General features: G+C 51.0%; 1 protein-coding gene across 2 annotated transcripts in view; it reads right to left on the bottom strand.

Moving 5' to 3' along the window:
- Nucleotides 1-26,656, bottom strand: part of CRYL1 (crystallin lambda 1) — a 555,279-nt gene that overhangs the window by 106,872 nt on the left and 421,751 nt on the right. For both annotated transcript variants that reach the window (XR_015299353.1, XM_086935212.1), the window contains exon 5: nt 16,895-17,089. Coding sequence is in view for 1 of the 2 variants with exons in the window: in XM_086935212.1 (XP_086791338.1) it covers nt 16,895-17,089 (195 nt within the window). In the remaining variant the exon portion in view is untranslated. The remainder of the gene's footprint in view (nt 1-16,894; nt 17,090-26,656) is intronic.

Here is a 26,656-nt window from a genome sequence, read left to right as displayed (position 1 = left end):
CACCTGTCCGCAACCTCTCCAGCACCCACTGTCAGTGTGCCTATGCATCTCATACAGTCTCTCTGGGGTGTAGTACCAGTACGTGGACACCTTGGTAAACGTATCAGTAAGGCCGGTATGATACGCAGAGTGTCGTGCCCGGTGTGCGATCTGGTCCCATTCCTTGTGGCTAAGTGTTCTACCCAGCTCCCTGTGCCACCGTTCCCTCCCCGGGTTGTAATAGTGAAACGGCGGGGGTTGTAGATGCTTGTACAGATCAGTAATCAATTTAGCATCGGAGGTTCGGGTCACCAGCCACTGCTCATACTGTGTAATTTGACGATCGGCGGCGTCCCGCACCTGGGGCTGGAGGGCCCAATGCCGGACATGCATGTAGCGTAGCCTATCCAACTCCGTCAGGCTGAATTCTTGCCACAGCTGCTGAAAGGGAACCACGCCGTCAGGCCCATAGATCTGGAAAAGCGCCATGCAGCCCGCCGTCCTCCAATGGGAAAAAGCGCCCGGCTCCATCCCTGGGGAGAAGTCAGGATTACCCACTATGGGTGTAAACGGTGAAGGGAAAGTGGTGAGGCCCCGAGCCTCGCAGACTGCATCCCACACCCTCAAGGGGACCCGTGTAACGAAAGAAGCGTATAGGTTAGGGGGACGGTGAACACGGCGTAAGAATGGAACCTCCTGTAGGGTGCGGCCTGCCACCGCCTGGTCTTGAAAAAGCCAGTGTTTGTCAGACTCCCACCTGCTCCACTCTACAAGGTATCTTAGCTGCGCCGCCTGAAAGTACTTACGGAGGTCCGGGATACCGAGGCCCCCTGCTTCCGGGGCAAGCGTGGAGAGGACCCTCTTCATCCGCGGCTTGCGGCCTTGCCAGACAAAGCGGGAGATGTCGGCCTGCGTTTGTCGAATCCAGCCCACTGGAGGCTGGAGAGGCAGGGCACGAAAAAGATATAATATCTGAGGCAAGACCGTCATCTTAACCGCCGCGATCCTTCCCAGCCAGGACAGCAGGCCCTTACTCCAGCGGCCAAGCTCCTCCCTAATCTTCTTACTAAGAGAAGTGTAATTGGCCGCCACCATCGCCGGCAACGTAGGTGCCAGTAGGATCCCTAGGTATGGTACAAGGGACGAGGACCACTGCATAGGGAAGAGTCGTTGAAGGTCCCTCCTAGTGTCCGCAGCCAGAGACACATCTAAAGCAGCCGATTTGCTCATGTTCATTTTAAAGCCGGCCACACGTGCAAAGGCATCCAGCTCTTGGATGCAGGCGGGTAAGGACCTCCTAGGGCCGTCCAGGGTCAGCAGGACATCGTCCGCATAGAGGCTGACAGTGTGAACATCCTGGCCCATCCTTATCCCAATAGCATCCGGATTGTGGCGGATCCTTTGGGCGAACGGCTTCATGTAGAGAGCGAACAGGAGTGGAGAGAGGGGGCAGCCCTGCCTCGTGCCTCGCTCGATCGCAAAACCACGTGAGCTGCACCCGTTGACCCGCACAGACGCCGAAGGATACCTGTAGCAGTTGAAGACCATAGTGCGGAATTTATCGCCAATTCCCAGTTTCCTGAGGACTAGCTCAAGATACGGCCAATGAACCCTATCAAAGGCCTTCTCCGCATCAACTGCTAGCAACATCCGCTCCCCGGGGATCCGCGAGGCCTTCTCTAAAACGTGCGTCACCCGCTTGGTATTGTCGACCGTCTGCCTGCCGGGCACAAAGCCAGCCTGGTCCGCCTCAACCAGCCCGGGGATGGGCAGGGCCAGCCTGGACGCCAGAATCCCCGTGTACAGCTTGAGGTCGACATTTAGGAGCGAAATAGGCCTATACGAGCCGCATAAAGCCCGGTCTTTCCCGGGTTTCAGGATCACCGATACCGTCGCCCTCAGGAGATCCGGTGGGATAGCTCCCGGGTCGGCGAAGGAATTAAATAGTCGAGTTAAGACAGGGGCCACAACCGGGCAAAAGGTCTTGTAGAACAAGGACGTGTATCCGTCCGGGCCCGGGGCCTTTCCGTGCTTCAGCCGAGCTATAGCGGAAATCACCTCCTCAACGCGAATATCCCGCTCCAGAAATTCCGCCTGAGCGGGGTCCAGCGCCGGAAGGGGCACCGACTCCAAATATTCCTCAGCGTCCCGTGGCGAGGAGGGCTCCGCAGCGTACAGCGCCTCGTAGAAACTGCAGAAAGTTTCCGCCACCTCCGCGTCTCCGGAAACGGCCACTCCGTCTGTACTCACAAGGTCCTTCACGAAGTTACGCTGTTGTGCGACCCGAAGCCGATGAGCCAGGAGTTTGCCGCACCTGTCCCCCCCAGTGTAGTAGGCATGTTTCAAGCGCAAGGCGGCGTATTCCGTTCTATCCAGGTCCAGCGCCGACAGGAGCTTCCTAGCCGCCTTCAGCTGCCTCCAGACCCTCGGAGCACCCGTACGGCGGTGGACCTGCTCAAGCTCCCGAACCTGAACAGTCAGTTCATCCCTCTTCCGTTGCCGCTCTCTATTTTCCGCCGAGGAGATGGAGATGAACTCCCCCCGAAGAACCGCCTTCAAGGCAGCCCACTGTGTCGCTAGTGAAGTGTCGGTATTGCTATTGTGTGTCTGGTAATCCTGTATGACCTCTTCAATACGTTTCACCACCGTTTTTTTGTGTAAAAGGGTGTCCCTAAGGCGCCACACCCCCCGAGAGGGAGAGGCCGCCGGCCACGCAAACGCGCCAGTAACTGGCGCATGGTCAGACAGTGTTAGGACCCCAATGTCCGCCGTCGTAGCGGCGGCACGCATCGGCCCACTAACTAGGAGATAATCCAACCGCGCGTAGGTTTGGTGCGCATGCGAAAAGTAGGAGTAGTCCCTGTCTGTGGGGTGCATGGAGCGCCAAAGGTCGTGTAAGTCCATGTCCGCAATTCGGGCCTTCACAGCTTGGGAAAGTTCTCCAGTCTGCGGAAACCGCTGCGCCGACCTGTCCAATGCCGAATCAAAGACGATATTAAGGTCCCCCCCTAAGATAACATGTCTATCGGGAGAGGCAGTGACATCCACAAGTACCGAGTCCAAGAAACGTTCCTGGTGGTCATTCGGGCTATAGACGGAGCCAACCGTAAACGCTATGCCTCCCAGACGGAGGCGATAAGCTAGAAGCCTCCCCTTCTGCTCAGCATATTTATATAGCACCTCCCCCCTAAAGGAACTCGCTATGAGAATGGCCACCCCCGCGGTTTTAGTCGCCGCAGAGGAGAAAAACTGGGTGGGGAACTTAGCAGAGCGCAATCTATGGCAGTCACGGGACAACAAGTGGGTCTCCTGCAAAAGGCAGATGTCAGCCTGCGTCCCCTCAAGCAGAGACAAAATCGCCCTGCGCTTAACAGGATTATTCAGTCACTTAACATTAAGGGTCACCACCTTCAGGGACGACATGTCACCCAGGGACCAGGAACGCTATGCTGCGGGCAAGGAACCAGAGGGCGGGGGGCGCGGGGCGGCAGCGCGGGACAGGCCAGAGCAGGCCAAGCGTGGCCATGGACAGTATCGGACGGGACTTCCCCAACTTCAGAACAACACCTAACCCCATCCCAAACACACCCATGGCAACTAGCCAAATGCAAACTCAAACAACCCATTGTCTCAGTCAAGCCCCAAAACGGGCAAGACCGTAGAAAGTAGAAAAGTGGACGTCCAGCCACTCACCTCGACCCGCTCCCTCCCATCCCCCCCCAGCCCCAAACCTGGCATCGAAGAAGCTATGTTCATCTCCCCCCGGAGTGAGTCTAGGCCGTCAAGGCCACGCCGTTGGAGTCGGCCAAGTCCCTGGCTGCCGCCCTCAAGGCACCGGCCATGTCCGCCCTGATAGTAGGGGAATCAGGACGCCCAGCGCTCGCTGCCGATCGTCGCCTCGCTGATCTCCGTCAGCCTCTTCTCTCTGATCGCCTCCACGACAGTGTGGCTCCATCCTCCTCTGTAGCCGTGAGCCCCAGGACACCGCAAATGTCTTGCAAGGAGCGTAGTTGATGCAGCACTCCGTTCCAGCGAAAGATCAAGCGAAAGGGATGCCCCCAGGAGTACGGCGTCTCCTGTTCACGCAAGAAGTCGGTAGCAATCCTGAAGGACCTGCGTTTCAGCAGTGTGATGGCGGACAGGTCCTGGTAGAGCGCAACAGGCCGTTCCCGGAAAGTCAGTGGCTGTTTCCTACGGGCTTCAGACATGATGCGCTCCTTCAGCGGGAAGTCGGGCAGGAAGGCTAAGATGTCCGGTGGGGGCGCCGATGACTGGCGCTGTCGGCCAACTCTGTGAGCTCTATCAATGCGGATAGGGAAGTCCGCGGCCTCCCCCAGGATCTCCCGGAACAGGTCCTGCAGATAGCCCACCAGATCAGTCCCTTCGTCCGCAGATGGCACACCACGCACTCGAATGTTATTCCTCCTGGACCTGTTCTCAAGGTCTTCGGAGTGGGCCTGAAGCTCAACGCACTGCTCTCGGAGATGGAGAACGTCCTGTTGTAAGTGGACAATCTCATCGTCCCGGTGTTGGGCAGCCGTCTCCACCGTCTCAACCCGTTCACCGAGGCCCTCCACCTCTCTGCGGACCTCACGGACCTCGCTAGCCACTTCCCGCTTCAGCGTCTGGAAGTCCTCTTTGAGGGAATTGAACAGCTCTTCCATGAAGGATCTCGTGACAGGGGGTTCTCCCCCAGACGCGTCCGCCGAGGCCCAGGAAGACCCCGGCGCCGGTTGTGCTCTGTCCCGTAGCTGCTGGGCCCTGCCAAGCATATCCGGCAGGGTGCGATCCCCCTTCCTCGAACCACCTCTTCCAGTCATTCCAAGCGCTTCAACTGAAAGGTGGGCGCAGGCCCAACCGCTCCGGGGAATGTCCAACCACCAGCAAGCACTCGATGTGGGGAGCTCCCGTTAGGTCCGGGGAGCTGCGTCACAGACGACAAAATGGCGGGTCAGTCCGGGCACAGCCGGCCGTGGGCGCCCAGTCGGGACGGCAGCTGGGATCTATACTGAGGGGCCTCGGCCAGTACACTCCACAGGGAAATAGCCGCGCTGAGGCTGAGGGCGCAGAAATCCGTCGTCAAGGGGCTCCGGGGAAAGCCAACGACACCGACCCCTCAGGGACAAAATGGCGGCAGGGTGGGGCTGAGCAGGTCGCCCGAGCCCGGCAACACCACCGGGGCACCCCAGAAACCAGGCAATCCGATAAGGTCCACAGCCGAGGCTGCACTGTCACTTAGAAAAGTCGGCAGATCCGTCCCTGGTCCCAAGCCGATCGCCCTCCAGTCCCGGGACCGGGTCCCACGTCAGGCAGAGGGCCACCACCTCAAGTCCGATCGCCAAAGCGCGCATCCAAAGTCCACAGCATAGCGGGTCCTCTAGCCTGTAGTTCACTTTTGGCTCCGTCAAGTGCCGGGACGGCCTCCACCCAGATCGTCAACTTTCAGCACTAGGCCCAGCCGAGGCGCATGGACAGCACTCCGATACGCTCCGCCTCCCGGGCGCTCCGTCGTTCCTCGATCTTCGATCGGTCTTTTGAGACACTGCCGCCGGAGCGATTAGGGTAAAAGTGACATCAATGCGTGCACCAGGTACTCCGCCACACTCCTCTCATCCGCCGAGCATCAGCGCGGGGAGAAGCTGAAGAAAAGGGCTCGAGCCTAGTCGGGCTGGAGGAGCTGCGGGAGGAAGCGTCCGCTCACCCCGCCATCTTGGCCACGCCCCCCCCATAACATATACTTTTAAAGATAAATATCTAAATACCTTTATGTATATAAACATTACGCTACACAATAATTCAAAATAATTTTTTATGTTGAGCACTGAAAAATTATATATGCTTTCTGTTCGTAAAAATAAAAAGCATACTGTTTTTGTCAGATGAACATAAGTGTTCGAAATGGTTACAATGACGTCTTAAATTGCCTTTATCAGTGTGTCACAGGACTCAGATAATCTGGACTCAAAGCTTTATCTTGGTCTCACTGGTGAAACCTGATGTGACATTTGTGAAGAGCAAAGCTCAATTTGAGCCAGTGGTTTCCGATAGTCGGCAGCGGCATTTACATAGTCAACACCAGCACTAATGACAGTTGCAACACGGTTAGCCTGTTTGTATAATTTAGAGGTGAGCAGAACAACAGTGGTTTATTAATTCAATATACATTAAAAACAACTAATACCTGCCGCCCAAACCATTCTTGTAGCTTTGGAGGCCTTAAACAGTCTGCATTGTCACACTTGTAGTAGTCTGATGTTAGTGTAGGTAGTCCTTGTGTTGTAAATATGATTTCTCTTATTTATGGGTTGCTCTTTCCTTTGTGTCTTTCAATTGGAACTTTGTCTATGTATTACCTTCTGATGTTCTATTGGGACAGTTGGAGCTTGGCCAGATGGTGGCTTGTTCATCCGTTTTCTGTGCTGTGAATAAACTCCAAAGCTTACATTGAAGTTCCTACGTGTACATCTTGTTTTATGTACAACATTTTGGGGAAGAGGGATCTATGAAGAATCTAGCAAGCTGTTTGATGACCACAGCGGACAATTTAAAAAGAAAAACGGAAAACGGACAGAACAGACATCGAGAAAGAATCCATAGCGTGCTACGGTTTGTGGAAAAATTAACAGCGTAAAACAGATCTTTCCATCGTGATTTGGACAACATCGGATGAATAGCAGACGTTTTGGAAAGTTTGGAGGTGAGCGTTGAAACTTACTTCGCGCGTGAGCATGAGCAGGGTGCTTTGTTCGAAGTGCGTCACTTTTATTGCTTAGTAACTGATGATTTGAGCTGTGTCAGTCGACGCATATGGCAATAGTTGTCAAGGCAACGAATAGAGTCTCTTTCTTGTCTTAACGATCCAAAGAGGTGTGCGTTGAAAGAGGTGAGGTCATTACGCGCAAGAGGGACTTCTGTGCATTTGACTTCTGACCTTGCGACGTCGCGATGCAAGACGCAGGACATCGGCGGCCATCTTGAGTTTTCTGTTTACAACAGAAGGTGAAGTGAAGTCAATTCGTTATTGCGCATGTTTATCCTGCCGTTTTCGACCTCATTTCGTTTTAGTTGTGCCTACGGTGAGGGAGTATCAACGCTACACTCCTTCACAGCAATTATTTGGAAGAAGCTAGTTTGCTGTTTCACGATCCCTCCATGTTGAAAAGAAGGAAGTAAGGAAATTCTTTCAGTTAATGTCATCACGCTTTTCACTATTTTACATTTTAAGCCACTTACAACAAGCGTGTTTCTGCTTTTGGGGTGAATCACTCACTGGCAAAGTAACAATTAGGAGCAACTTTTCTTCAGTTTATTCTCTATTTTTGTTTGTGATCTTTTGTTCATAATGTCTCAACAAGCAAATGTAGCCTTGCCTCCTCCATTCCTCTGTGAACCTGGTAATCCGAGTACTGCGTGGGAAGATTAGATTGTGATTTTAATAATTACATAGAGGCGTTAGATGGTGAGGACTTTTCTCCCAAAAGGAAAAAAGCGCTGTTAATGACCACCTTAGGGAAAGAAGGACAAAGAATATTCAAGTACCTACCTCAGGTCCTACCTTCTGGTTCGCAAGCTTCTTTAGATGAATTCAAAGAAGCAATTGCTAGACTTGAAACAAGGATTGCAAAGGAGGAAAATCTTGTCCTAAACAGATACAAATTCTACAAAAATAGACAAATGAAGCAGAAACTAATGATGATTTTGTGGCTCAGTTGCGAGAGCTGTCAGTGAAGTGTAACTTCGGGCAAATGACTGACGAACACATACGTGACCAACTCATTGTTCAGTGTAACAATCGTAAGATACAGGAGAGGCTCCACGGTAGCGGTACCACGAGAATCAATGCGTGGTGTGTGTTTGATCCTTTGCAGGCACAGCCGTGCGCATGTGCAGTGGACGGACACTATCACAGAGCCTCACAGTCCGTGTCTGCCGTCCATCAGAGCCGCCCACCGACCGCCGACCACCGCTTCACAGAGACCCCTGACAGCAACGGTGAGCACCGGCGGCGGCTTCCAGGCACAGGCACGAGCGCAGGCTGCGCTCCTCGCAGAAACGCCGGCCGAACACGGCCGAAACGGCGGGAACGGCCCGAGAGAGGCGGGAGCCTTGGCGAGTAGCAAGTTGCCCAGGAGCAGCTGTGGGAGCTTCTGAAGGGCTTCTTGAGGGCTAAAAAAATAGCGGAATTGGCGGGAACGGCCCGACAGAGACGGGAGTCGCAGCGAGCTAGCCCGAGGATCGTCCTGTGAGTCGGGCCCCCTGGCAAAACACCTGTCACCTGTCAAAACTTTCCAGTAGAATTGGTTGCCCGCATCCAGCCAGACAGTCAGCGGAGGAGGAGCTGCAATCTGCACCCTGGGGAATAGGTGAACAGGGGCCAGCAAGCCAGACGCCGTGCGAGCAGAGCAGAGGAGAGGAGAGGAGGCTACGGGTGCGATCGGGCGTGAGCGCTGACCAAAGCACTGTGAGAACAACGCCGCCACCCCCCACCCCCCACCCCCGCACCTCGCCCGCCGCCGCCAGAGAAGCCAGGTCCCGATTCTGTGGCTGAGCGAACTGAGCGAGCTGCGAGGCCGGAAACTGAGAGGCAAAACAGTGCTGGCACAAGTGAGCTCTAGGCACGTCGAGTAACTGGGGACGGGGGACGGGAGACCCCTGATGCAGCGGGCGCTCTCTCAGCAGGAGCGGCTGAGTGCTTTCTTCCACGAACAGCGGGTCCCCACAGGAGCCGTCTCTCTTGTCGTCACCCTAGCCTCTGCAAAAGTTCCATCTCGTCGCTGCCCCATGGGGGCTTGACCAACCTAAGGAGAGGAGCCACGATCCACAAGGAACCTTTCAGCCCCTTGCCTTTCTCTCCCGTGCGGATGGGACAGTGAGCAGCTGCGAGTCTGCGAGTCTGCTCACCTGGGTTCCTGCACGGAGGGCGGAGTGGACCAAGTGGAGGACTCGACCCCCCGAAGAGGCAGGGGGGCGCAAAGCTTCGAGTGCAGTAGGGGTTGCAAGGTGTTGAGTCTGTAGAGCAAGAATATATATATATATATATATATAATAGCTGCGAATAACAGTGAGAGCACACAGGGTTATTCGGTGCTCATCCAGCGAGGAGTCAGTGAGCCCAGGGAGGTAGAAGAAATTTTCCTCCCGTGACCTGCATGAGACTGCGCAGCAAGCGAGCAGCAAGTACCGCCAGACCAGCCAGAGTCACAAGAGCCCCCCAGTACGGCAGGGAGTCACGTCTTGTTTCCCTGAGTGGAGAGAGCTGCGAGCTGGGGGTGAGCAGTTAGAGTCCTTCTTATCACGCAGTCTACAGTTTGAGGTATTTACCTGCAGCCTTACTGTTGCCCCGGCGTGAAGACCAGAGCTGCAACAAAAAGCCACAACAAAGATGAGGTCTGGGAAAGTAAGGAAGGCGGTATCGGTCCCAAAACGAAAAAGGACCAGGCAACCGATATCGGCGATGGCCCCCCATCCAGCCAGTGAAACCCAACCAGCAGACAGAATTCCACCTGAAGGGTGCCGCAGCTCTTCCCAAAAGGCCACAACCAAGATCAAATCACACGAAGGAAATCAGTCTGATCTTTTAAATTATTTTTTAACTACACCCAAAATTCCTCAACAGTCTCAGCCCCAGGAGGCAACCAGGAGCAGGAATCCACTCTGGGAGTGGAAATTAACTTCCCCTCTTCAACAAAACCCGAACGCCCACCCTTGGGAAGGCGAACACATCAAGTCAGCTCAAGTCAGGGAGGTATTCACCTTTGGCGCCACTCCAATCAAACCACTGCCCAGTCTTGGATGTCATGGAAGCCGGGGTGGTGCCAACCCAGAACCATGTAACTTCAACAGCCAACAGAATATATTCTTGGGTGAGGCTTTGGGCCAGCAACCGGCCCATCTGCCGTCAGACACCCAGGGTGGTCTCCTGTCGCAAACCTCTCCGACGAGCCCATTGAAAACACAGACTGGTTCCACAACAAAAACCCAGAAACAATGTACTTTGGTAACCTCCCAAGGAGAAGAAGACTCTCCCACCGCAACAGAAGATTTGCCGGACCCACACCGGAAGATAATCTGTGCTCAAATCCACGCCCAAAGCACGCACTGAGCAATAGTACTGCTCAAATCCCTCACCTAATTAGTATCCCTACCGCTCAATTGACGGAGCCAAGCCAATGCCCATCGCCCACGGTTCTGCATTCATTTGCTCCATACGAACTAACTATGCCCCGTCTCAAAAGACCCCTACTAAAATCGATCCAAGTGACCAGCCCCTAGCAGATCTGTCCTATCTTTTTAAAGATACCCAAAACCCTGCAAATGACTCTCCTACCGTCTTAAACTCCAATCATGATGTTCAAACAATTTCCAGCGTTTGGCCCCAACTTTTGCAGACATTTCAACAAACAGTCAATGCCCTACACTACCATTCGGACAAACTGGACGTACAGGTTGATCCCCTAAACACGCTAGCCGTATTCACGGCAGGGATAGATAATAAATTAGACCAACTGAACAAACTAATTATGGGTGCCCAAGCGTCGACAAAACTAATTCAGTCGGTATGCTGCTGCTCCCCAATAATCGATTCTCTATCATCGCTCCCTGACTTCCTGGCCAGTGTTCTACAGGAGGTAAGGAAGTTGAGGGGCAGCAGCACAGGCACCACACCGGGAGCTCCAACTCAAAAGTCATCATATTGGACCCAGGATTATGCCACTTCCCAGCCAGTCGCCAAAGAAGGCACTAAGCCAACCGAGGGCACAGACTCTCGCTTAAACCAGGCAAGGGACCAACCAACCCCAGGTCACACACAACCTGGCCAGGCAGAAGCTGAGCAGGGAAAGACAGGGTCGCCAAATAGAGGTACCACCAGTTCGGTTAACTCTCCGAAGGGCCCACTGGCCAGTCCCCAGTGTTTGACACTCACCACCCAGGACGATCAGTCAGGGTTTGAACCCCAGCTAAGCAAAAGAGAACGCAAGCGCCAACGTAAACAAAGAAATAAGGCCAAGGCACCAAGAACTGCTGCCAACCCGGGATACTACCCGCTTTTTTCAACGGCATCAAGCAAACAAGCACCGAGTGCGACAGACGCACCACCTTTGCCAGGAAACCTTGCTGCGCCCAAGACAAAAGAGGACCTACCTGTTACTAACATCCAACCCATAATGGGGAGTCCCCAGGAAATAAGTGATCCTTCAATGCGAGTAGCCAAAAAAGAGTCTGGCCCAGCTTTAATAAACAAGGACTCAACAAAAGACGAAAAAGGGATATCAAGAATCAAAGAAACCCAAGTGTCTCCAAAAACAGGGTACGTCACACCCCCTGTTCAGGGTGACGTTGCAATGACGGGTCAGAATCTGACTAAAACGTTTCACATTCAGAGACCAGATCATCTCACAAACCATCGCTGGTCGCCAAAGACCAAGACCAACTCGATAGTACAGGAGAACAAGCAAAATGAAGGATCGAGACCTAATAAAAACATAATGTGCCACCATCAGACTGAGACTGCCAATGCTACATCATACTCTTGCATCATACTAGCCCCAGAATATAAATCAAAGGGCCGCCATGACATCCTCAACAGAGCAAACATACTCAAACTGATAGAGGGGATCCCTGGATTCATGGGCTTAGTATCGGATGAAATCGAGGCTATCGAGTTCCTCCCACCAAGAGGAACACAACCATCGGAGGTAACTCTGGTGACATTCAAGGAGGCAAAGTGGGCATCCACGTTTTTAAACAACAAAGCAACCTTAAGGGAATGGGGTATTCGAGTCTACCCATACTCTTTGCCGGGCTACCCAATCACACTCCTCAACCAACTACCATCACCTAAAAAAACTAGGACAACAAGGCAGAACGGTCAAACCTACTCAATTCTAAAAAATGCCTTAGGGCCAGAAGAAGACTGCAACATCCAATTCAGAGATGTAGCCTCCAAAGACATTGGCCAAAAATGGGACTGGATCCCAGCAATTTTATCAAATAAAAGCCACGAATGACCAGCTAATCCTATGATCATGCCAATCGGCACAAAAATTCCAGCGCAGCCACCACAGTCAGGAGCAGCATCCAACTCACCATCAGAACAAATTACCCTACTATGCTCCTGGAACATAAGCGGCTTACACCAAAAAATTGGGGACCCAGACACGCAATCTTTCTTGGGGAATCACTCAGTAATAGCACTACAGGAAACCTGGGCTTTACAGGGGTGCCCAGTGCTCGGGTTCACTGAGACATGGAATCCAGCAACCAGGGACAGTCGCTTTGGCCACTCGAAAGGCGGGCTGGCAACTTATGTATCAAACTCTATAAAAGCCCGAATAACACGATGGCCCCTTAAGGAAGACTGGATCCTAGGGGGTCAAGATCGATCCCTGGCGGAAACACTGTCCCCTCTTTCTCTTAAATGTGTACATTAACCCCAGTACACGCACAAAAAAGGTCCATCTGGCTCGTCTAACTGAGATTATGAACGATTAAGCCACGGACCAACCCAATTCAGACTGCATAGTTACTGGGGACTTTAACACCTACCTATTTCAGGGGAACGTAGCAGATAATGATGGCCCCCCTCTAATCCAAATCATCGAGGCCACAAAGCAAACTAAACCGCTCATACAAACCCAAACTAATCTAGGCGACCTATGCGTGAGCCAATTTTATAGTGCAGGTTATCTTGTTATCAACGGCAGAACAGCCGGGGACTCTCCACCAAAGTGGACATGGACAAACGGCTCAAAGCAATCGCATCTGGATTACACAATCTGCACCGCACCCCTGTTAAATTGTATCATTGACTTTAGAATACACTCAAGAATTGAAAGTGATCACAGGCCCCAGGTCACAGTCTTCAACATAAACCCAGAGTATCACAAAAAGGCACCATCGACACTTCAGGGAACTTACACAGAAAACTTAAAGCGCCTAAAGTGGACTGAAGAAATCAGTTCGAATATTCTTCAGGCAAGCTCGGACATGATAAGACTGGGCCAGGAGCATGAGGCCAGTCCAACTGAACAATGGTCCATGTTATGCTCCCACCTGATTCATCTGTTCCCTGCAAGGCATCAAGCCCAAAGGGCAACCTCGACGCATCAATTTACATTATCTCAGACAACGAAGTCACTAAAGAAAGCGAGAAATAAGGCCCTGCGGGCACTGGCCAAATTCCCGGGAAACAGTGATTGCATATCCAATTATCAAACCTCACAAAAATCACTCATGCGAGCGATTAAAAAGGACAAATGGGCACATGAAAACCAATTCTGGAGTAAACTGGTGTGGGAAAGTAAGCAAAATAACTCGAGGAAATTCTGGGCGCTTATTAACCGCACCAGCTTAGGAACAGTGTGTACGGGTCGGCTAATATCCCGGAATCAGACTGGGCAAATTTCCTGCTCGATCACTTTAAGTCTCCTGATTATCCAAGCCCTATTGGAAATACCACCGTAATTGAGACCAGCCAAGGGCATGGTCCTTCGTGGAGTATAACACATGAAAAGGTCTCGAATCTATTGTCAAAAGCAAAATAAGACGGGGCGCCAGGCCCAACTGGCCTGCCACAAACTTTGTTTAAATCAGATATTACCCTCTGGTCAGGAACATTGGCCAATCTCTTCAATTACGCATTAAGAACAGCTACAATCTCAGAGTCATGGCGGGGAGCCATAATACACCCAATTTATAAATCTGGATCTCATGCACACCCGAGCAATTATAGACTCATTGCCCTCCTGGACATTGAAGCAAAACATTATGCAGGTCTTTTATTAGAGGACCTAAGGTTATGGGTAAAGGGCAATAAGCTTTTGCCAATGAACCAGACAGGGTTTGTGGCACACTCAGGAACCCGTACCAACTTGCTAGCAATAACAACTGTAGTTGACAGGGCAGTTGCAACCTCAAGATTAGTTCATTGCTGCTTTGTCGACTTCAAAGCAGCATTCGATAGAGTCCCCAGGGAGGCCCTATGGGCCAAACTAAAGATGTGGGGGATTCCAGAGAAACTACTAGAGGGAATAATCCAGCTCCACACTAGGACGTGGGTGCGGGTGAAGCTGGGGACCGGCACACATCTCTCACGTAAAATAATGACAACTAGAGGAGTGAAGCAGGGATGTGTGCTGGCCCCTCTCATTTTTAACTTTTTTGTAGCAGATCTGTCAGCGGTCCTAGACGACACTAATAGTCACTCTCCGAAGGTGGGTGGCATGACTCTAAGCAATCTTTTATATGCCGACGACCTGGCTGTCTTTAGTTTAACCAGGGTAGGGTTACAAAGACTCCTCAATAAACTGTTTGATTATACGATCAGCAACCAACTCGAGGTTAACCTAAAGAAAACGCAAGTAGTTACATTCGGCAAGAAACGACACACAGGGGGCGGCTGGTCATTCAATAATGTTAGTTTAGAAATTGGCCAGTCCTATAAATACCTAGGCGTCCACCTGGACTCAAAATGTAGCTACAAAAAACAGCTTAGAGAGATCGGAGTTAAAGCAGTGACCCTAATGGTGTCACTAGGCAAACTTGCAAAAGATCTTTCCGGTCCAACCTTAGCTCCCCTTTTGGAGGTAATGAGAGCAAAGGTTGGCCCCACTTTATCCTACGGTGTTGAGATTTTCAGTGGTAAAATGAACACAACCCTGAACCAACAGACCACTAAAGTTTACAAAGGGGTGCTCCGGTTGCCAAAGACCGCCTCTGCAGCGCAGATCAGGTTGGAGATGGGGCTAATAAACTACGAGGCCTCAGCCACTGGGGCATACCTTAACCTGTGTCACAAGTTAAGACAAGCTGAGCCAGGTACTTTAGAATCCCTAGTCTGGCAAGAAATCAGCCAGATAAATCCGGGGGGTTTGTACGGACGACTTTGTACAGATGCCATTAACCAAATGTCAGCAAGCGATTTGTGGGCCCTAAACCCAGGCCAGATAGCATTTAAAAAAGCTAAAGAAAAATGTGAGAGAATGATTTCTTGTCTCACTGACAAAGCACTTTTTCTGAAACATAGCCATGCCTGGGTCACGATAAATTCCTACAGACACCCAGTCCCAGCCTGCTATCTGGCCAGCACATATCCATTATACCTAAAACGCGGCTCTATTGCCATCAGACTGGGTGACTGGCGTTTCTTGCAGGACTTACCATCATGGCTACGTACATCGGAAGATCTCTCTTGTAGAGGGTGTGGGGAAACAGCGGAAACCATGTTGCATGTAAGTTGCCTTTGCCCAGCCCTTAACACAGAACGCAGGTCCGGATTAAAATTAGAATGGAATAGGCTGGGGGTTCGGTCCTGCAGGCAAGCCATCATGGCAGCTCTGAACCCGGAAAACACAGTGCTAAACATAAAATTTATAAAATTTATCCAGCGAGCATATCACATCTTCAACTTAAGGAGACCATGCTAAAGTGCTCAATCTTTCTTTTCTCACCGAAAACAGATTTAACTGGCATTATTCTCAGCAACGTTAGACATAATTTGGTTATATCCAATGCAATCTGGCGCCTTGTTTCAATTTTTGTGATTTTAATATACACTATGAGATAAAATCCCTGTTTTTATAATGTTTGTTAATGGATCGTGCCTTTATATCTACACTTGTGTTGTTATTCCTAGAAGTTTTTATTCTAATATTCGGTCAGCCTGTGAATCTGTAAATTCTTTTAAAGATATGTTTTATATCTAAATAAAGATTATTATTATTATTATTATTATTATTATTATTATTATTAGGAGAGGCTCTGGGCGGCAAAAAACCCAACCTTAAAAATTGCAATTGAGCTTGCTAAAATTGTTGAGGAATCAGAAAAATGCATGTTAGAGTTACAGAAAAGTGGTTTGGAGCAGAGTGTAGCAGAGGTATATCACAAATCTGTAATTAATAGTGATAACAGTGACAATGAAGGTGGAGCTGTTGCTATTGTCAGGAAAAAAGGGTATGTCATGCAAAAAAAAAAATATGGGTCAAAGCCATAACAAATGGCAAATCAAGGTGTGTTCGAGGTGTGGAAGTAACACTCATAGTGCTGATGCAAAGTTTTGCTTTGCTAACAATAAAGAGTGTTTGAAACGTGGCAGAGTTGGTCACTTTGCAAAAATGTGCAAAAATAAAATGAGTGCGAGAGTGACTGTAGTTGGTGAGCAACATGACATAAAACGTGATGCAAACAAAATTCTTGTTGTGGATGATACTTTGATTGGCTCTTGTCTGGAAAATAGAGAGAGACGCCCAAAAGCTGACTTCATTGATGGCAAGGACATTAGTTTAATGGTTGATTGTGGTTCTAAGTGGACCATTATTCCTATGTCATTACTGAAGCAAGTGTGGGGTGATAGGATCTTATTGACTTCTGACATTTATCCAACAGGCTATCAGGGTGAAAAGATTGATTTAGTAAGGTATTTTGAGGGTGAAATTCGCTTTAAAAACAGATTGATTTATGGAAAGGTCTATGTTTCGACTGATGGTCCAGCGATTTTAGGTTGGATGCATCAATTTCACCTTCACATTAAGATCAATCCAAGGGCTGTTGAACCTGTGTCGGTTGTAGATGATCTTAACATTGATGACATTCTCCACACACACAGGGTTGCTGGATTCTCTGTCACACTGCCTGTACACCTTTATTACTTACAGGCAACCTATTACACCTTCCTGTATACATGGAACTCTTTTTCTCACTTTACATCACTTGCCGCATCCAACTGTCCTGTGTACTTACCTCATTTTGAAAAAATAATCTGCTGTAGCTGTAAGGCAGTAAGTTTATAAAACAAATAAAGTATACAAATGAATAAATAAAACACATCTAAGCTTCTTTCGCTTAGAGAAGCATGATTCCTAGTACTGGCCTCATCTTCAGCCATCTTAGATTTCATGCTGTAATAATGCAGTACCTTTACTAGCCTCCAGGCTTCGCTAATCACTGCATACTGGAGCCGATTCAGCACAAACCCATCAATGTCCTTCAGCAGCTTAACTGGGGACATTCCAATCTCCTTCATCAGAGCATAAGTTGTTTCAACTGTAGCAGGGTCTGTTTCTGGATGAGGCACCAGCTCGACCAGTGGCACATAGTAAGGTGGGTTTACCTGCATAGATACAAATACAGAAAATTGTACTTAAGTCGTATATCACCAGTAGTCAATTATTATTGAATGTTAGCAACAAAATATCCTCTTTGTCATTGTCCTTCAGAAATGAATTAAATATGATCATGCATGGAATCCTATTTTCTGATCTTAAAACTACAGATTACATAAAAGGTCATCAAAGGCCATCATACTGTAGAGGTTTTGTGCATTTTATATTATTTGTGCATTATTAACAATGTGCAGAATAGAAACATACACTCGAATTTACATATGTATACTACTCATATGATGCTATTGACTTGAAAACGACTTTGATATGACCTGTTAAAGGGTATTTCGTAGGGTTGTGCTAACTTGGGGGCTCATTATGATGGCGGGAGGATTGCCACCGCCGGGCTGGAGGTGGCGATCCTCCCGCCATCAGAATTTGATTCATCTACCAAATTAGGATAGCGATGGGAATTGCATTGGTTCCGCGGCGGACGGAAAGTCCGTCCGCCATGGTCCCGCAAAGCGGTCCTTTTCCGGCCGCCTTGCGAAACCCGGGCATCATTGTGGCGGTGCCGTGCAGGCACCGCCGTAGTGATTAGGATGAGCCCTTACGCCTGTCTTTTTGCGGCGGATATTCCACTGCAAAAAGACAGGCGTGACTGGCATTGGGGGCCCATTGTGGTCCGCCTCGGTGGGGGGGATGCACTGGGGGTACCCATGGTCCCCCCCTACATTTTCATGCGCAAGGTGCCAGGCACCGCGTGGTGTCTGCCGCGTTGTGCATGGAAATGCACATTGTGGCATTTTCACATTGAGGACGGTGCTGCTGGACAGCAGCACCGTCCGCAATTTGAAATGGCCAGGATGCGCCTCCAGTGTGGTGGGCGCATCCTAATTGGGCTGGTGTGACCGCCGCACGTCTGGCGGGTGGTCCCATCACCGTTACGATGGCAGGCGGATTGATGTTCGCCCGCCATCATAATGAGCCCCTAAGCTTCAGCTAGGCCTCAACGCCATATTGTTGAAAATCGATGTCTCATCATGTACCATTTACTGTTTATTATTTCTGCTGCACGTAGCCAAGCAAGTTTGTTTATTACTGAATGACTTTATTCTTACAGCATGGGCTCGCGAATATAACAATTCTTCAAGTTTCTTCCACCTGCACGTAGTACTATATTCATTCACAACAGGTCAATGTTGTTTTGGTTCTCAGCCCTCTCATAAGGATGTGTTTTACCAAGGGTGAGACAGCTCACTTTCTGTGCTGATGGGTTTCTGTGTTCTGAGAGTCAGAGCCGTGATTGATCCTTCAACAATGTTTCCATCTTGGCACTTCCAGGCTCCAACTCATTAAAAGATGATTTAGTAAGAAAACACTAAAAGAAGTGTCGTTTTTTCAAAAATAGCCTATGCATTAATGTAAACAATCTTTCTTTGGACTACTGCTGTTATGTGTCTTTGTACATCTCTACAAGACCCTTGAAAGGTTTTACAAACGATTACATTAAAACTTACAAACGGTCTGAGGAAGGCAGGCGTCTGATACTTTCTGCCTCGCAAGGGTTACATAGTGCTTTACTTGAAAATATTTATTTACTTTCTAAAATGGTTTAAGAATACACAGTGCAGGAGGAGCCAAGCGTCGGACCAAGATGGCCGCGTGAAACCTCTGCTCCGACACTACCGTCCGCTGAGCCCAATATCCGGTCGCCTATCCTGACCCTGCAGACCGGCAACCGCGAGTGAGCAGTAAGCGGTGCCATTTGGTGAAAACCCGGCCTCCCGATCTTGCGGGAAGCTGGAGATGCGTGCCACGCGGGATTGGGCCTGGCGGGAACTAACCTGAATTTACTGCAGAGGCAGAAGCGGAGCGACTTGGGCGGCCGGACTGGAAGTTGCCGGTCGTGCTGTGATCGCCGCCCACGAATGCGTTTGGCCCTGTGAAGAAGACAACACTATTGCCGGAAAGGAGGGAGACACCCCCTAGGGCCCCCCCTCGATAGCCTGCTCACCATCGGGGACGGGCGTGAAGAAAAGCCCTAGGGACACCGCGGTGCCTGTGCTCGCCGTGTCTCAATGCGGTACATAGATCGAGGGAATCATAGACCAGCCAATCGAACAGTGACTGGTGGATGCTTTCTGCACTGTTATTGAAGGGGAGATTCAGGGTGAACTAGAGCGCACCGACTAACAAACGCACTGGCAACGATTAAAGAGCAGAGAGGTGACGTGCAAGAGGCTGCTTCAATTGACGTTTTGCCGGGGGCATTAACACGGTACATCTCAGGGCTAAAATCAGGTACCATTTTCCCTTTACTAGCGGGGCCGGAATGCTACAGGACCGACTGAGGACTGGGGGTGAGTGGCACGTCTCTCCCCCTCCCTCCCCTGTACTGTGGTGTACCGAAGGGCGGCCGAGGCCAAGATCGGGGCCAACCAATTCAGGCAGCACCTAACCAATTGACTGACGGCCATGGAACATGTTTGAGCAGAGTTGCGGGCTGGCGAAGGAACTGGGGAGAGACTGTGATCCAGTAAGACCAATCCATAGTTACAAGGGGAACTTTCAACGCTGCGCATGCTGGGAGATAGCAGCACCGGGACCGTACAGAGGTATTGGCCGTGATGGTCCTGCCGGTGGACGCCTGACCGGAACGGGTGTCTCTCTAACTCCCCCTCCCCATTGACATTCTTGAGCAGAACAAGCGACACTCTGCGAACTGGTGGTGGGTATGAGGCGGCTGAGACTCTAGGCTCTGTTATACAGCCCGGGGTTACACGGAGACCAGTTAGACAGACCACTCCCGTTGGGTGGCTCACCATGCGGAGGGTCCCCCACTGCTCTCTCTGGCATCTGCTCCTAGCTGGAGGGCTCCTTGTGTAGGGACCACCGGTATACTCAGCTCCCCGGCGTACATATGGCGAGCAAACCGGATGAAGGGAAGAACCAGCCAAGGATAACCAAGGGAATAAGGCAAGTCCAGTCTAAAAAATTGGATCGCTATACCCTACCTAAGGGCTCACCGACGGATCCGCGCCACGCCCTGGAAGTGGGGGGAGAATCCGTAGGCACTGAACCAGAACTGACCTTACATGATGTTTTGTCTGCTATAGACGGGGTCAAGTCATCTTTAGGGCATAAAATGGAGTCCCTGGAACATAAGCTGGACACGGTCTCCATAGAGGTGAATCTTATCCGAGAGGATTTTACCAAGGTCAATGAAAAAGTCAAATACCTTGACATAAAAGCAACCAGCCTTACGGAGGATGAGTCACAGCTCCAGCAGGAAGCACAGGACCTTACATTTTTCAATGAAACGGCCGAACGAAAGTTGGACGACTACGAAGGGAGGTCCAGACGTAACAACATTCGCATCCTGGGAGTGCCTGAAGAATCAGAAGGGCCAGCCCCTGATCTGTTCGTGGAGGAACTTATCTAATCACACCTCAAGCCCAAGGAAATGAGTAAATTCCTCACCATTGAACGTGCACATAGGGTCCCAGGTGGATGGCCAAAGCCCGGGGTGCCCCTGCACCCGATGACCGCACTGGTCCTAAACTTTAGAGACAGAAATGCTTCCCTCAAGCTGCCCGAGCTGCGCCCCCCTTGCGCTATGAGAATGCCACCCTTTCTTTCTTTCCTGATTTCACGCAGCTGGTACAGAAACAAAATAGGAACTTACTCGCTGTCAAGAAGAAACTTAGGGACAAAGGAATTAAATACGCCATGATGTTCCCGGCGCGTCTGCATATGGGGGCTGAAGGGAAGAGCGTGGTTCATTGAAAATCCTGAAGTGGCATCCGACTGGTTGGACAGTCGGCCCCCCAGTGGCTTTGGGACACGTGACCGAGGCAGAGAACGAGAGGCACAGGAACAGGAGTGAGATCCAGGGACTATGATTGCGGACTATATGAACGTTGTCCGGTACAGGGGTCATAGACCCCACGGTTGGGCGTAATTTTTTACCATATGACCGCACTGCAGTAATACATATTACGATCTCGAAGGGAATATTTATTTGTGTTGAAATGGGCTTAGGGAGGGGGGGTAGGAGTGCTGACCTTCCTCCTCTTTAATACCTTTAGTTATTTATTAGTATTAGTGTATTGGGCGACAGGCACTCTGCCAGTTTGTGATGGGCGGACACCGCGAGCAGAGGTGCAGAGTGGGGGTGTGTATTGTTTCTTAACTTTGAATTTGATTTGTTTCTCAATTTTGCATTTGATTCGTCTGTAGTTTTGATTGTTTCGACACCATCAAAGGGAAAAGCAGGGACAGAGCAACTTTTGCAGAGACAATGATGAGCGGTAGACAGGGCTCGGGGGTCAGAGTCCTCAGTTGGAATGTAAATGGGCTGGGGGATAAAATAAAGCAAGGAATGGTCAACCAGTTCATCAGAAGACACAACCCAGATGTGTCCTTCTACAGGAAACACACCTAATTGGAGACAAGTGAATGACCCTACATAGGGGAGGGTATAAATTGAAGGCACATGCGGGATTCACCTCTGGGTCACGAGGGGTGGGCATATTGATCAAAAATTCATTCCATTTCACAATACAGGCCACATGGTCCTACAAGCGTGGTACATATATAGGGGTTTCGGACCGATTGGAAGGGAAGACAGCTATGTTTGTTTCAATATATGTACCGCCTGTACTTCAGACAGAAACATTCAAAGACCTGAGTTCGGTTTTCTTGACATTTCCACTGGGACTTCTTGTGCTAGGCAGAGACTTCAATGCGGTGATGGACGGGGAACCTAGACTGGCATCTGCCTTGTGCAATAAGACCCACTCAGAGGTGGCTACCTGAATTTTTAGACACAATGGGGCTGATGGATAGCTGGCGGGCACACAACCCAGGCAGAACGCAATACAAGCATATACACACCACAGTCTGTCACGCAGATACTATATCCTTGTCCCAGCGGCACAGGCTCATGCCCTCCCGGAGGTACGTCATCTGGGGCGGGCAGATCAGATCACTCCCCTATATGGTTGAGGATGGAATTGGACAACATTAGTATTGGCAGAGTAGCCCCATTAATCTGTGGTACTTGAAAGATCTGACTACTCGGAAAAATATTGCAAAAGCCACTTATAGATACTTTCAAGAAAATGAGAGTACGGTCGACTCCGCACAGATCTTATGGGAGGCGTACAAAACGGTTATCCGGGGAGAGACGCTCTCCCTGATAGCAGGGAAAAAGAGGGAAAGACAAGCGGAACTTGAAAGAGCAGAAGAGGACGTGTTGAAATCAGAAGAGGAAATAGCCCGAGGGATAACCCCTGAAGGCCTTCAACTCCTGAGGTTAAGGCAAGATGAGTTCAACAGCATCGCCAGGATAGAGCCAGGGCGCAGAGTAGGGAGGTCCAGGGTAGTATCTACGAACATGGAGATAAGGCGGAAAAGCTGATTGCGTGGCTAGATAGATGGGAGTGGGCGTCGAGGCTGGTGCCCAAAGTGCAGGGAAATGATTCCAGTACGATCACAGACCCACAGGCCATTGCAGAGGCGTTGCACAAGTTACTTACCTTCGGTAACGATATATCTGTAAGAGACAGTAGTTAGTGTTAGATTCCTTACCTTAGAATATCCCCAGGTGTCAGACTAGATCCGGAAAGTTTTGCGTAGCAGTACCCCTGCGCATCGGTGGGTATCGTCTGCGGCTCCGGTCCGGTCCTTGGATGCTTGATTCCGTTCTGGGAAGGACATGGCTTTTGTAGTTCGGACTGGACTGTTCCCATGGGGCAACAGGGTCAGAGCTGATTTGCATATCGCCATTGTCTAACCCAGGGTGGTGTGGAGTGCAAAAAAACGATGGATTTGGGCCCAGATCTTTTGACTGGGGGAATGTGTGACATTGATCCACATTCGGTCCATCACTTGTTGTTTTTGCAATTGCCGCCCTAAGTGCGCTGGGGATGCCCAGACGTGGGTCCCAGGCACTCCACACCACTTGGAGTCAAGCTAGCCGGGCTGATGAGAGGTGTTACCCCGAAACCGGTCCGGTCCTCGGATGCTTGATTCCGTTCTGGGAAGGACATGGCTTTTGTAGTTCGGACTGGACTGTTCCCATGGGGCAACAGGGTCAGAGCTGATTTGCATATCGCCATTGTCTAACCCAGGGTGGTGTGGAGTGCAAAAAAACGATGGATTTGGGCCCAGATCTTTTGACTGGGGGAATGTGTGACATTGATCCACATTCGGTCCATCACTTGTTGTTTTTGCAATTGCCGCCCTAAGTGCGCTGGGGATGCCCAGACGTGGGTCCCAGGCACTCCACACCACTTGGAGTCAAGCTAGCCGGGCTGATGAGAGGTGTTACCTCGAAACCGGTCCGGTCCTCGGATGCTTGATTCCGTTCTGGGAAGGACATGGCTTTTGTAGTTCGGACTGGACTGTTCCCATGGGGCAACAGGATCAGAGCTGATTTGCATATCGCCATTGTCTAACCCAGGGTGGTGTGGAGTGCAAAAAAACGATGGATTTGGGCCCAGATCTTTTGACTGGGGAAATGTGTGACATTGATCCACATTCGGTCCATCACTTGTTGTTTTTGCAATCGCCGGGATGACGTCGACAGAGTACTTAGATGCCGCCCACGCACGCTGACGTCAGTTCTTGTACATAGCTTTCCGCGCCTGGAACACAGAGCCATGCCAGAGACCGACACTGGTGCCATAAAACTAGGGCCCTCAAAGGGAAATACCTTAACCCTAGATATCGGTCAGCAGAACGGGGAGGATGGGTGGGGCGGTAAGGAATCTAACACTAACTACTGTTTCTTACAGATATATCGTTACCGAAGGTAAGCAACTTGTGCATCTGAAAGAAACAGGTTAGTGTTAGATTCCTTACTTTAGAATAGCTACCCCAGCAATACCAACCCTGGTGGTGGGTCTGTGGACCAAGATCACACCAGAAAGTCCTAGAGAACGGAACGGCTGAAAAAGCCATCGCTCCGGACTTGGCTGTCCAGGCAGTAGTGTGCAGCGAGGCCCACGTAGCTGCCTGACAGATATCCTGCAAGGGGACTCCCTGACCCAGGGCAGTAGTAGCCGCTGTGGCCCGAGTGGAATGGGCCCTCAGCCCAACAGGGGGCTCCTTTTTAGCCAAGGAGTAACAGACCTTGATGCACAACACGACCCACCGAGAGATGGTCCGTTTGTGCACCGCCTGTCCCTTCTTCAAGCCCACATAACCAACAAAGAGCTGGTCATCCACCTGGAACTGGCATGTGCAATCAAGGTAGAAGGAGAGCGCACGTTTTGGGTCCAGACGGTGGTGCCTCTCTTCCTCTTTTGAGGGATGCAGAGGCAGAACGAAGGTGGGCATGGTGATGGACTGCCCGATGTGAAAGGCGGTAACCACCTTGGGCAGAAAGGAAGGACGCGTTCTTAAAACAACCTTGTCCGGATGGACAGAAAGGAAAGGAGGCTTAGAAGGTAGAGCCTGGAGCTCACTCACTCTCCTGGCAGAGGTGATGGCAACCAGGAATGCAGTCTTGAGAGTCAGAAGACGAAGAGGGCAATTGTGAAGTGGCTCGAAAGGGGCGCACATCAGATAGGTTAGAACAAGGTTCAAGTCCCACTGAGGCATCACGAAAGAAAAAGAAGGAAACAAGTGCGTGATGCCCTTCAAGAATCTATTTATAACAGGGGATTTGAAAAGAGAGGGCTGATCAGGAAGCCTCAAGAAGGCAGAAATGGCAGAGAGGTAGCCCTTGAGAGTGCCCAGAGCAGAGCCCTGCTGGGCAACAGAAAGAAGGAAGAGGAGAACCTCTAAAAGGGGGGCAGAGAGAGGATCCACAGCCGTTGCGGTGCACCATGCCACAAATTTGTTCCACCTGCAGGTGTATACCGATTTTGTGGAGGGATGCCTGGCTGCCAGAATCACATCACAGACTTCAGGAGGCAAGTCAAATGACCTCAACTGCCGCCGCCCAATCTCCACGCATGGAGGTGGAGGCTGGACAGGTTCGGGTGGAGGACCGTCCCCTGTGCTGCGACAGAAGGTCCTCCTGAAGAGGCAGACGAATCGGGGGATCAACTGACATGCTGAGTAGCTTGGGATACTAGTATCTTCGTGCCCAGTCCGGAGCCACAATGATGACTTGGGCCCAGTCTCGCCTGATCTTCTTCAGCACTCTGGGCAGAAGTAGTATAGGCGGAAAGGTGTACAACAGACCGCAGTTCCTCTCGGGGCGAAAAGCGCCACAGAGCGAGTGCCGCCGTGGAAATTCTTACGCGCAGAACTGATGACATTGTGCGTTCTCTTCGGTGGCGAAAAGATCTAACCAAGGCTCTCCCCACTGCTGAAAGAGATCTTGTGCCACGTCAGAGTTCAGACGCTATTTGTGACCCATCATGTACCGGCGTCTGAGTTCGTCCGCCCTGGCGTTCAGGGAACCTGGCAGGTGTCGAACAACCAGGGTGACGCCCTGATGTTCCAGCCATGTCGAGAGGTGCAGAGCCTCTTGACAAAGGGTCCACGACCCCACCCCGCCCTGTTTGTTGCAGTACCACATTGCGGTGGTGTTGTCCGTGAACACCTGCACTACACTTCCCCGGACAGAGGGAAGGAATGCTTTCAGTGCAAGTCGGATCGCCCGCAGCTCCAGAAGGTTGATGTGGAGCCGGGATTCCACCGGAGACCAGAGGCCTCTGATCTCGCTCTCTACCATGTGGCTTCCCCATCCCAGGAGGGACGCATCAGTCATCACTACGTTGGGGAAGGGAGCGAGATCTGCCACTGACCCAATCGCGGTCCGTGAGCCACCACTTCAACTGTCTTGCAGTGCCCTCCGAGATCCGGACGTGGTCAGACAGGTTGCCCTGATGCTGTGCCCACTGAAACTTCAGGTCCCACTTCAGTGCCCGCATCCGCCACCGGGCATGATGCACCAGAAGGATGCAGGAGGCCATCAGCCCCAGGAGCCGCAGCGTCAACCTGACCGAGACTCGGGATAAAGGCTGAAAGACCGGAATCAGAGCCTGAATATCCTGACCCCGCTGTTCGGGGGAAAAACCCAAAACTGCGTCGATGAAAAGGAGCTTCTGCGAGGGGCACAGGTGTGACTTCGGGATGTTGATGGAGAACCCCAGCGAGTGCAGGAGGTCGGCCGTAGTCTGGAGGTGGGAGATGACTGCTTGGGGCGAGCCCGCCTCCAACAACCAGTCGTCGAGATAGGGGAAGACTGAAACCCCTAATGTGCGTAGATGAGCTGCGACCACTGCCATCACTTTGGTGAACACTTGTGGGGCGCTGGTAAGGCCGAAGGGGAGCACAGTAAACTGAAAGTGCTCGTGGCCTACCATGATCCGCAGGTAGCGCCGGTGGGCCTGCAGAACGGGGATGTGGAAATATGTGTCCTGCAAGTCCAACGCTACCATCCAGTCTTCTGGGTCCAGGGTAGCAAGGACCTGAGCCAAAGTCAGTATCTTGAACTTCTCCTTCCGGAGGAAGCCGTTGATGCTCCTTAGACCCAAGATAGGGCGTAGGCCCCCTTTGCCCTTCTTGAGTACCATAAAGTAGTGGGAATAGCAACCACGTCCTACTTCTGG

Source organism: Lissotriton vulgaris, chromosome 8 (genome assembly GCF_964263255.1).
Source record: "Lissotriton vulgaris chromosome 8, aLisVul1.2, whole genome shotgun sequence".
Lineage (NCBI taxonomy): Eukaryota > Metazoa > Chordata > Amphibia > Caudata > Salamandridae > Lissotriton > Lissotriton vulgaris.
This window is presented reverse-complemented; position numbering and strand designations above follow the sequence as displayed.